The following is a 12099-nucleotide window of genomic DNA, read 5'->3' on the forward strand; positions in this document are numbered from 1 at the left end:
GGCTGCACTTGGATCTGCGGGTGCCAGGTCCCGTCCTGGGGGGTCTCGGGTCACCGTCCCTTGGGAGCGGGTCCAGTCGGAGGCTGCCATCACAGGGCTCGGCTGCTCCCACCAGCCCCCGGGGACTGGGGACCCCCAGCGTGGGGCACCCTGGGCTGCTCGTCCCCATCCTGGGGTGCTCCGATCCCTGGGGACACGAGGGACCCCCATCCCACACCCCACATACCTTTGGGGACCCCCGCCCTGAGGAGCAGCACCCCCACCCCAACCCCGAGGTGGGGGGGGCCCGGCGGGGAGCAGATTTCGGGGAGATGGGGGGGGTCTCCATGGCGACAGAGCGCGATGACGACAGTCGCCATGGCGAGGCTGCGTGGCCCGGCCCGTTGCCATGGCGATGCGCCTGGCACAGCGAGTCGCCATGGAGATGGCCGAGGGATGGAGCGGTCCCCATGGCGTGGGGACTGGGGCTGGGATGGGATGGGGGAAAGGGGGTGTCCTGGGGGCTGAGCACCCCCCCAACACGCACAGACGGGGGGCCTGGCGCCCGCCGGTGCCGCCGCGTGCCCGGTGCCGCCCGCGTGCCCGGTGCCGCCGCCCGGGATCATTTTCACGAGGCTTTTCCACTCCAGTTCACACTCCCATCTGACAGGCCCAACTTCTCATTTTCAGAGTAATCACTCCACTGCACTAATTGCACATGCAAATATGCAAATTCGTATTAATTAATTACTATACTAATTAGTTCTGTGGTATTTGCGAGTAATAAATCATTCGGAGGGAGCGGGAAGCTGGAGACCTGGCCCATTTACACTTCGCATAAAAATTTAATAGGCGCTCCGGCTGATCCGGGACAGCCGCGGCAACGCGCTTAAAGGCACAGAGCTGGCCTGGCACGGCCTGGGGGGCACCGGCCCCCCCCTGCCCGCTGAGGGGAATGGGGCGTGGGGAGGGGGCAGGGAGAAGGGGAAATGGGGGACAATGCACCGGGGAGGAGGGACGGGGGTGGTTTGGGGGCGCAGGGATGGGCGCGATGGATGCGGTGGCGTCGGTGGTGTCCTTGTGGGGAGAGGGGGCGGGGGGTCCCCACTGTGGCAGTGCGGTGGGGGGGGGTCTTCTTTTGCCCCCCTCCCCAGTGTGGGGGGTGCATGGGGGGGTCACCCTGTTTGGTGGCTGCTCTGGCTCTGACCCTGGCACAGCGACCACGCCGGCACTGCCACCACACCAGCACCGTGACCACGCTGGCACTGTGACCATGACGGCACCGTGATGGCACCACAGGGACCATGACCACACCAGCACAGTGACCACGATGGCACCATGACCAGATGCCACCACATGCTGACACGGTGACCACCCTGGCATTGCCACCACGCTGGCACCACAACCACACCAGCACGGTGACCACACTGCCACGGTGACCACGCTGGTGCTGCCACCACACCATCACCGTGGCCGTGGCAGCACCACCAGCACCACGACGCCGGCACGGCGCTCGTGCCAGCCCGGCGCAGCCGCTCCCCGCTGCCACCTTGGGGGATTTTGCGAGCCTTTAATTGTCGTAAGCACAGATTAATTAAGCAGCGATAAACACAAACCCATGCATTATTGATGAATAAGGGTGAGTTCAGGTTGGTGCGATCGGTGTAATTAAATATAAACCTCAAGCTGCCCATTGTTAACGGACAAATTACATTACTATTGCGACACGTGTCGGGCGCCGCGGCCGGGAAGGGGCTCCTGCCCCAGATCCACGACTCCCCGGCCTCTGGAGAGGGGTGGGGGGCAGGAGTGGGGACCCCCCAGTGCCGGTGGCAGGCCCTTCTCCAGCGCATCCATCCTGGATCCATGAGCAGCGAGGGTGGTGCTCCACAGGGCCGGGGACACGTCACCAGCCCCTGGATCCGTGGGGATGGCAGGAGAGACGGGGGGCCCTGCTTGGCCCTGCTGGGGTGGGACACACACGGGTCACACATGCGCACACACGTGCACACATGTGCACACTCTTGGATGCTCACACATGGATGCACACACGTGGACATCCCTGGCACACCACACGTGTACATGCACATACACACACATACACTCCTGTGCACACACACGGATGCCCACACGTGCACAGCCCTGGCACACACACACACACACACACACACACACACACACACACGTTCACACAGATGCACACACGAGCACATCCTGGCACATACATGCACACACATGTACACACACATGCACATGCACACACACACCTCCCTGCACTCAGCCCTCCCACCTCCCCATCCCCAAACACCCCCCGCAGCAGGGCAGCCCCCACACCAGGACCCTGTGTCCCCACATCCCCCCCCACCTCGCATGACCAGAGACCCCCCCATGGGCACCATCCCAGCCCCTACATCCCCCCAGGACCCCCCTGTGCCAGGCACCATGGTCATGCCCCCCCCAGGCGGGCACCAGGCTCTCACGGTGAATCCCCAGGGACCCCGGGGACACCCCCACGGGGACAAGTGACAATGACCCCGGGGGGGCTGTGGGAGAGCAGCAAGCCCGGCTGTGCCCCCCCCGGTCCCCCTCGCCCGGCACGGGTTGGGGGTGCCAGCTGGAAGCTATTTATTAACCAGTCATGGTTAAATTGGTTTATAAATTAACAGATGTTTTAACTTTATTCTTTCTTCTGGGAATGGAGGCAGCAAACTGGTCTGTGCTGGCGGCCTGGCCACCCCGGGGGGGGTCAGAGATGGGCTGGGGGCAGCAGGGCTAGGAGCCCCCCCGCAGACCACCCTGGCAGGGCGCCGTGGGAGCGCCAGGATGGGTTTTGGGTTCTCCCAGGGTCTCACCTCCGCAGGGAAGGGGGCGGGGGGGGGCTTTGGGGTGTGGAGGGCACGTGTTACAGGTGGGTAAACTGAGGCACGGCCAGCGTGGTGTCTCCCAGGCAGAGGAGACCCCCAGGCTGCACCCCTTCCCTCCTGGGACCCTCTGGAATTGTCCCCCCCATACCCATCCCAATATTCCCCCCAAAAATTTCCCCCTCCAAGGTTTCCCCCTTTCAGCCAGGCTGACCCTAAACTATCCCAGCCCCTGCCCAGGTGGGTCCCCACCCCGGGGCTGTTGCCCCAGGACCCCCCAGTGCCCCCAGCGCCCCATCCCACCCCCTGCTGTGGGTGTGAGGCCTGGCGTGGGCCAGTGGCCGGTGACTGGTGGTTGCCAAGCAGGACATCTCCAGCCGTGCCTCTGCTCCGACCACCCCCTGCCAAAGCCCTTGAGCCAGTGCCCAGCCCAGGTGGCCGTGCCAGCCCGGCCATGCCAGCGTCGGGAGTGACATCTGTCACCGTGGGCACACGGGGCTGGTGAGGGCATGGGGGGCACCGGGCACAGCTCGGGGGGAGGCAGGGAGGGCACAGCCTCCCGACCACCCTGTTGGGCTGCAGGGATGGGACCCCCCCCTCATCCTGCCAGCTGTGGGGTCACAACCCTCTGTCCCACCAGGAATGCGGGCATGCAGCTGCTCCTTATGCCAGGGTGGGAGCCCTTGCGTTTTTCCATGGATAGGGGGTCGCAGCCCCCTCGTCGTGGTGGGTTATGGGGGTGCAGCCCCCCCAGTCCTGCCAGCGCTGCCCAGCTTCCCCACCGCACCTCCCAGTGCTGCCCAGTGCCCCTGCCTGGGTGCCCCCTCCCCAGCCCCCCCCGTGGAGCCCCATTTGGGGAGGGTCCCCCCGCAGGCCCCCCTTCTCCTCTGCAGCCCCCCCAGGCTGGTCTCATGGGGGGCTCCCGGCAGGGAAGGGGTTAAGCCCCCCGCGCGCCCCCCCCCCCGGGTTCCCACGCGTGCTCTGCTTCCCACGCGTGTTCCCACTCCCGGCTCCTCCCCTGCGCCCCGGGGGGAGCACCGGCCCCCACCCGCCGCCCCCGCTGCAGCTCCGGGGTGGGGTGAGGGGGCGCCCACCGTGGGTCTTGGGGTGCGGAGGGTCTTGGGGGGCTCACCCAAGGGGGGACACACAGGGACTGGGTGGGGACACCCCCGCAGGGCCGGGCAGGGGATCCGGAGGGGGGTACAGGCGTGGGGGGCACTGGGGGGGTCCCGGAGCCCCCCGACAGCCCCTGCCCTGACAGAGCCCCGCCCACCTTCTGGCCGCGCCCCCTCACAGACAGGCCCCGCCCCCCGACACTCACCCTTGGACCGGGCGATCGTCCCGCTGTGCCCGTCCCCAGGATGCCCTGTCCCCGCAGGGCCCTGTCCCCACGGCACCCCGTCCCCACCCTGCCCCCATGACGTCCTGTCCCCACAACCCTCCGTCCCTGGTGCACCCCATGACCACGTCGCTCTGTCCTGTCCCCAGCGTGCCCTGTGTCCGCGATGCTCCATCGACAGGGCCCCCTGTCCCCACTGCCCCGCTGATTCCCTGTCCCCGCAGTGCTCCATCCCTGGTGTGTCCCATCGCCGCGACGCTCCGTCCCCAGCTCTGTCCCCGTCTTGTCCCCATCCCCACGGGGGTGTCCTCCGTCCCCACAGCACCCTGTCCCCACGACGCCCCATCCCCACAGCCCCCTGCCCTGGTGTCACCCCGACCCCACAATTCCCCATCCCCACAGCCCTCTGCCCCCGTGTCCCCCTGTCCCCACGACGCCCCCTCCCCATCGCCCCCTGTCCCTGTGCCCCCGCGCCATGTCCGTCCCCGTGGCTGTGGCTCCTCTCCGGTGCCCGCTGGCGGGGGGGTGAGAGCTTCTTCCCTCAACCTGCTGCTATTTTTACTCTTCTCAGAGGGAGGATTCGCTGCTGCACAGAGCTGCAGCCCCCGCAGCTCCACGGCACGGGCACGGGGACTGGCACGGCACGGGCACGGGCACGGCGCGGGTGCCCACGGTCCCCTTACGAGGCCGTCCCAGTGAAGAGCAGGGCCACCATGTGTGCCACACGTGTGCCTGGAAGGTGCCCACCCCCCTGCCGTGTTGCAGGCCCGGTGTGGCCCCCCCGTGCCACGCTGCAGGTGCCACCCGCGGGTGCTCCGAGCGTGGGCGCGGGCGCGGGCGGCGCGTGCCGATCCCGGGGGGCTGCGGGTGCCGGCGCTGCCGCAGCGCAGGGAGGGGAGGGGAGGGGAGGGGGCCCGGCCACCCCCTCACACGGCGTCCTCGTGGGTGGGAGAAGCGGGAACAGGCAGCGGGATGGAGCCCGGGAACCTGTTGCCATAACGACCCGGGTCCCGGGATGGGGGTGATGCTCGGAGCCTGGCACGGGGGATGCCTGGCACGGGGCCAGCTTGGGCAGGGGGTAACCGAGGGACTCCCTTCCCTTGTCCCCAAGTCTTGGCCTCTGTGGGGACACTGGGCTGTGCTGGTGCCGGGCCCTGGGATGTCCCCAGGTGGGCACTGCGCTTGTGCCACAGGCACAAGTTTGTCACCCAGAGAGCCGAGTTTTATCACCCAGAGCTGGGCTTTGTCACGCAGAGCTGAGATTTCTCACCCGGAGCCAAGATTTGCCACCCAGAGCCACGATTTGTCACCCAGAGCCACGATTTGTCCCCCAGAGCCGAGCTTTGCCAGGCAGAGCCGAGCTTTGCCGTGTTTTGCCGAGCTGTGCCGCGTGGTGCCGGGCGGGCGGGAGGCTGGTCCATGGCTCGGTGCCACTCGGGTAAATATTTTGCTGGAGCGGTGGCTGCTGGCCCGGGGCCACCCGCAGCCGTTGGAGCACCGGGAGATCCGGGGGACGGAGCCAGTTCCCAGCTCCCCCTTCCTCATTCCTGCTCAGGGGCGGTTTCCACGGCCACTGCCCCAGGACGTCCCGGGAGGGGACGAGCCACCTCTCCGGCTCCTGCTGTCCCCCTGCACAGGGACCCCCCTGGTTGTGCCCCCTCAGCGGGGTCCAGAGAGATGCCTTTGACGCCCCAGGCCCCCCCTGTATGGAATGTGCAGCACCGGTGCCAAGTAGTGCCCTGGGGGGCTGAGCCCCCACTTCCCCGGGGGGGAAAAAATTGGCTTTTCATGGGATTTTCTGTGGGGAAAATCACTGAGGGCCAGGGAAGAGCCGGGGCAGGTGGGCACAGCCTGGGTGAGGGCACAGCCCCCTTCCTCCAGCGTCGCAGGGGCTGCAGCTGGGGGTGGGGGGACCCCCAGCACGCAGGTGATGGGATGTTTTGGGGGTCCCATGTCCCCACGGATGTCCCCTGGCCATATCCCCGGAGTGGTGTCCCTGTCCCGTGCAGCACAGAGCAGCCCGGGAGGAGATTTTCCCACTGCCCACCCAAGGGTGGGAGCGGCCAGACCCCCACCCCCTGCCCACCCCCGCCCGGGGGGAGACCGAGGCACAAGGGACATGGAGATACCCGTCCCTGTCCCATCCCAACCCGCCACCGCAGCCGGGGGTCCCCCACGGCAGGGAAGGGGTTAAGGACCCCCCACGGGTTGGCTGAACCCCCTGAGGGGCTCCCCAAGGGCTCATTACCGCGGCCTCAGCCCCCCTGCCCGGGGAGGGGGGGATGAATAATTCAGCGCCTGGTAGGAAGACGTGTCCTCCCTCCCTCTCCTTCCTCCTCCTCCTCCTCCTCCTCACCGGCTCTGCCTTCCCCACCTCCCGCCACTCTCATTCCTCGCCGTACCGAGCCCCGGGCGCCACCGAACTCCGCTCGGTACCGGCGGCAGAGACCCCCCGGCTCCGGTGACTCCCGGCCAAGGCCATGGACCCCAAGGAGCGCAAGAAGATCCAGTTCTCCGTGCCGGCCCCCCCCAGCCAGCTGGACCCCCGCGCCGTCGAGATGGTGAGGGGGGAAAGAGGGGTGCGGGGACCCCCGGGGTAACCGGGGGGGATGAGGGGAGGACGCTGGAGAGCCCCGGGGGGGGGCTGGAGTGGGGCGGGAAGGGACGGGGACAGCGGGATGGGATGGGGACAGAGGGGACAGGAGGAAGCGGATGGGACAAGGGGGATTGGAGGGGACAGGAGAGACGGGATGGGACAAGGGGGGTCGGAGGGGACGGGAGGGGACAAGGTGGGGCGGGAGAGCGGGACGAGGGGGATTGGAGGGGATGGGACAGGGGACAGAAGGGACAGGAGGCACGGGATGGGACGGGGAGAGCAGGACAAGGGGGATCGGAGGGGACAGAGGGGACGTGAGGGGTGTGTTGGGGCAGATGGGATGGGACAAGGGGGAGGTGGGAGGGGACAGAGGGGAGGGAGGGGATGGAACCGGGGAGGAGGACAAGGGGGATCGGAGGGGACAGAGGGGACAGGAGGGAGGGGATGGTACCGGCAGAGCAGGACAAGGGGGATCGGAGAGGGCAGGGCACGGGACGGGGGGGACATAGGGGACGGGATTGGATGGGGGACACAGGATGGGACAAGGAGAGAGCTCCAAGGTCCCCGTGGGAGCCGCGGTCCCGCGGAGGGAGAGTTGTAGAGGCGGACAGGGCAGGAACAGGGACAGAGAGGGAACAGGAGGGAAGGGATTCGATGGAGGGGACAGGATGAGGACGGGACGGGACGGAGGGGACAGGACACGCTGGGGGACAGTAGAGCCACCCCCACTGGTTGTGCCTGATCCGAGGGGACGTTCCCAGCACACGCGGGACCCGGAGCCCTCCCGGAGGGGCCCGGCAGGAGCTGGGGCTCTCGTGGGGCTGGGAGGGACCGGGGACAGCGTGGGGGCCCCGGGGCGGGTGAGTCCGTGTCCCCGCTCCCACACACACCCTCACACACGTGCAGACACGTGTGTCCGGGGCGCAGGGCAGGGGACAGGGGACCCGGGGCGTCCCCAGCCTGTGACACCCCGCTGTGCCCCAGATCCGCCGGAGGAGGCCCACGCCGGCCATGCTCTTCCAGCTCTCCGAACACTCCTCCCCAGGTGAGAGGGACACGGGTGGGACACGGGGCAGGGCTGGGACACGGGGCAGGGGACGTCTGATCGAGGGACAGGAGGTGGTGGCAGGGGTGGGACACGGTGACCTGCATGTTATGGGATGTCTGGGATGGGACGTGGTGGCAGGGATGGGATGCGGTGTCCCCTGTGGAACGGGATGTCATGGATGGGACATGCTGGCATGGAGGGGACACGGTGTCCTGCACGCTATGGGATGTCTGGGGTGGGACATGGAGGCAGGGAGGGGACGTGGTGGTAGGTGGGATGTGGTGTCCCCCGTGGAATGGGATGTCTGGGATGGGACATGGTGGTGGGGAGGGGACAGGGTGCCACATATGGAATGGGGTGGCAGGGAGGGGACGCTGTGGCAGGATAACCCATGGAGCAGGGGCTCAGGGGTGCCAGCAGCCCCCCTCACACTCACCCCTCTCTCCCTGGCACCGCCAACCCAGAGGACGAGAACCTGCCCTACCAGGTGAGTGGGCACCAGGACCCCCTCCCTAACACAGCCCTGTCCCCCTGTCCCGTGTCCCCCGGGGGTTATCGGGGCCCAGCCCTGGCGCCTGGTGCTTATCGGCTCCCTCCCGGGACGGGCACACGGTGCCAGCGCTGGGGACGGGGACACAGAACGGGGACACAGAACGGGGACACAGGACGGGGACACAGGACAGGGACACGGAGCCGAGCCAGGCTGTGGGGTTTGGCCACAGTGCAAACGGCCCTGTGGCCATCAGGGGGTCCCCAGTGCCGTGTCCCCATGGAGGGGCCCCCACAGTGGGGTCCCCAATGCCATGTCCCTACGGCTGGGCCCCAAACCCAGGGTCTCCATGGCAGGGTCCCCACAACGGGGGTCCCCAACACCACGTCCCCATGGGGGGGGGGGCTGTGTCTGCCTTGGGGCCCCATCGTGAGACCCCCCCATCACAGCACCCACCTGGCTGGGGGGGTCCTGGTTCCCTCTGGCTCCTCTGGTGTGGGGGGGACACCAGGACCCCCCATCCCAGAGCTGCTCCCCCCACAGCGCTCCTCGGGCGAGGGCTGCCTGCTCAAACCAAAGAGGACCAACCCGTGTGCCTACACCCCACCCTCGCTCAAAGGTACCACCCGGGGGGACACTGGGGCACTGGGGGGGGACATTGGAGCACTGGGGGGAACAAGGGGGTCGGGGTCCCTCTGGGGGGGAGACCCCAGTGCTCTCAGTGCCCAGTGGTGACACCAGCGTGTCCCCAGCCGTGCAGCGCATCGTGCAGTCCCACCTGGAGGAGAGCGGCCTGGGAGGGGGGGACAGCTCCGACGGGGAGCCCGATGACGGGGAGCACGGCTGCGACCCCGACAGCGGCCTCGAGTCTGGTGAGGGGGGCACGGGGGCGGGGCTGAGGGAGACTGGGGCATGGGGGGGACGTGGGGATGGGGGTCCCGGAGCCCAGGGGCCATGGGGATGGGCATGCCAGACCCCAGGGGATGCAGGGACAGGGATGCCAGAGCTTGGGGGACATAGGGACAGTGATCCTGGAGCCCAGGGGATGTGGGGATGAGGCTGCTGGAACCCACGGGATGTGGGGACACAGAGACTGGGGTGCCAAAGCCCAAGGGACACGGGGACAGGGGGATGGGGGTACCAGAGCCCAGGGGATGTTGGGCTGTGGGGCCGGGGCTTCTGGAGCCCAGAGAACACGGGGACAGGATTTCTGGAGCCCGGGGGGGCACGCGGAGATGGGGACAGGGCTGCTGGAGCAGGGACCGGGACAATCATCCCCTGTAGCCCTCGGGGGCAGGGGAGGTGCCCAGGGGGGCGGGGAGGACACAGACTGGCTGCTGCCGGTGCTGCCCATCCCTGCTGCCCGTCCCTGCGTCCCTGCTGCCCACTCACCCGCCGGGCCGTGTCCCTGTCCCCCGCGGGGCCGGGTGACGCCAGCGGGACCCCCGGCCGCGGGCTGACGCGGCACCGGCGGTGCCCCCGGTGCCGGCCGTGCCTCCCCCTGCCCCGGCCTCATCCACCCCCGCCCGGGCAGCCCCGGGGAGCCAGGGCAGAGAGAGGAGCTACTTCCCCGCGGGGCTCAAGGCGCACAAGCGGAAAGGTAACGGGATGGGGACGGAGAGGGGATGGGGATGGAGGAGGGATGGGGTTGGTGGGGGGACAGGGGTGGTGGGAGGATGGGAATGGTGGAGGGATGGGGATGGTGGGAGGACAAAGGTGGGAATGGTGAGGGGATGGTGACGGTGGGAGGACAAAGGTGGGAATGGTGAGGGGATGGTGGGGTGCCAGGGATGGTGGAAGGATGGGGATGATGGGGGAACAGGTATGGAGATGGCAAGATGAGGACAGTGGGAGGGACAGGGATGGCAGAGTGACGGGGATGGTAATGGGGTGGCAGGAGGATGAGCACGGTGGAGGGATAGGGATGGTGGGGGGCCAGAGGTGGCAAGAGGATGGGGACAGTGAGGGGACAGGGGTGGTGGGGGGGTGGGTGTGGCAGGGGGGGCAAGGAGATGGGGATGGTGGGAGGATTGGGATGGGGATGATGGGGTCACAGGGACCACAAAGGTCCGTGCCCACCCACCCACCCACCCAACTGCTGCATCCCCTCGCCTGGGGGTGCCGGGCGGGCACCGGGACTGGGGGCTCCGTCCCCCCCGTGCTGCAGCGGGGCCACCATCCCGGCCACCAGGGCCACCGTCCTGTCCCCCCACAGGCGGGCAGAAGGTTTCCTTCGCCGGCGGCATCGACGAGCGCGAGGAGGACCTGAAGGCGCTGACGGTGTCTGAGATCCCCGAGGACCCCGAGGGCGACGAGGGTGACGAGGAGGAGCCGGGGCAGGAGCAGGACGGTGGCACTGGGGGTACGTGGGGTGTGTGTCCCCCATGCCCCCGGTGTCCCCGGTGCCTCCACGTCCCCGGTGACCCCACCTATTTGTCCCCAGAGCGGCGACACGTGGGCTTCTCCGAGGTGCCCCCGCGCCCCATCGGCACCGAGCGCCACTCGCCCACCTTCCCGCTGGGCACCAGTTAGCCGGCACCGGGACACCGGGACCCGGCCCCCCCCGCCAGCAAACACCCCCCAAATCCGGCCTCAGCAGCTTCGCCTGTGCCCCCCCGGCCGCCCCCCTGCCCGCTGCCTGCGCTTCGTCTGCCGTGTGCCGCGCCGTGCCGTGCCATGCCGGGACAAACTGGGCCGTACTGGGCCAAACTGGGCCATGCCGGGCCATGCCAGGCCCCTTCCCACCCCCTCCCCACGGGCCTCGTGCCACCCCCAACCCCGGCTGCCAGGGTAGGGGCTGGGGAGGGACCCCCCGGGTGCTGGAGGGGTCTGGGCCCCCCCAACCCCCCCGGGGTTGTGCCCCCCCGGGCCCCCCCTCGAGCAGAGCCCCCTGCCCGCAATAAAGGCTGTACAGAGGATGGAGAGTGACTGGAGGGCTGGGATGGCGGGGGATGATGGGGGGCTCTGACCCACGAGTGGGGGGGTCCTGACCCCCATGATTTGGGGGGCTCTGACCCTCATGTGGGAGGAGTCCTGACCTCCTTGTTTGGGGGCTTCTGAGCCCTTTGTTTGGGGGCTCCTGAGCCTGTTGGGGGAGTCTTGACCTCTGTGTTTGGGGCTTTCTGACCCCCTTGTGTTTGGGGGGTCCTGACCCCTGTGTCTGGGGGACTCTGATCCCCATGTGGGGGGCTCCTGACCCCCGGTGGGGGGGTGGTTCTGACCCCTGTTTATAGGGGGTCCTGACCCCTGTGTTTGGGTGGTCTCGACCCCCATATGGGGGTGGTGACAGCTCAGAGGTGTGGGGCAGGGGATGGGGGTGTTCTGGGGGCCAGAGAAGGGGGATATGGGGCAGGACCAAGTCCATGTCCAAGATGTCCATGGACATCTCTCTCCCTCCCAGTGTGCAGAATGGTCCTTCCCAGCCCCACTGATCCACCTCCCCTTTGGGAATGGTCTCTCCCAGGCCCATGGATTCTGCCTCCCACAGTGCTGAATGGTCTCTCCCTCCCTCACCCCACAGACATCCTCCCCCCCCCCCATAGCGAATGGTCTTTCCTTCACCCCTCGGATCCCCCTCCCACTTTGGGAATGGAATCTCCCAGCCCCACTGACCCCCTCATGGTGAATGGTCTCTTCCAGCCCCATAGATTCCCCCTCCATGTACAATGGTCTCTCCCAGCTTCACAGACCCCCCCGCAATGATATCAATGGTCTCTCCCAGCCCCAGTGTCCCCCCCGGTGTGAATGGTCCCCCCCGCCCCCCCCGCGGCCAGCGATGGTCGGTGC

The 12099-nt window shown here is 68.2% G+C and overlaps 1 protein-coding gene across 1 annotated transcript; it reads left to right on the top strand.

Moving 5' to 3' along the window:
- The first annotated feature begins 6485 nt into the window (after positions 1-6485).
- On the top strand, positions 6486-11231 carry PPP1R1B (protein phosphatase 1 regulatory inhibitor subunit 1B). The gene is made up of 8 exons (XM_027747061.2): positions 6486-6740; positions 7760-7820; positions 8288-8310; positions 8857-8932; positions 9066-9185; positions 9848-9913; positions 10529-10675; positions 10757-11231. The coding sequence occupies exons 1-8, from the start codon at positions 6660-6662 to the stop codon at positions 10843-10845; spliced, it is 663 nt and encodes a 220-aa protein (XP_027602862.1). The 5' UTR covers positions 6486-6659; the 3' UTR covers positions 10846-11231.
- The last annotated feature ends 868 nt before the right edge of the window (positions 11232-12099 follow it).

The sequence above is a fragment of the Pipra filicauda genome, unplaced genomic scaffold (genome assembly GCF_003945595.2).
Source record: "Pipra filicauda isolate LSUMZ 115617 unplaced genomic scaffold, ASM394559v2 scaffold579_size272245_pilon, whole genome shotgun sequence".
Classification (NCBI taxonomy): Eukaryota; Metazoa; Chordata; class Aves; order Passeriformes; family Pipridae; genus Pipra; species Pipra filicauda.

Coding starts and splice junctions, on each gene's coding strand:
- PPP1R1B (XM_027747061.2), top strand. CDS start 6,660: ATGGACCCCAAGGAGCGCAAGAAGATCCAGTTCTCCGTGCCGGCCCCC. Junction 8,311..8,856: donor ACGAGAACCTGCCCTACCAG/GTGAGTGGGCAC, acceptor CTCCCCCCACAG/CGCTCCTCGGGCGAGGGCTG. Junction 9,186..9,847: donor CGACAGCGGCCTCGAGTCTG/GTGAGGGGGGCA, acceptor CCGCCCGGGCAG/CCCCGGGGAGCCAGGGCAGA.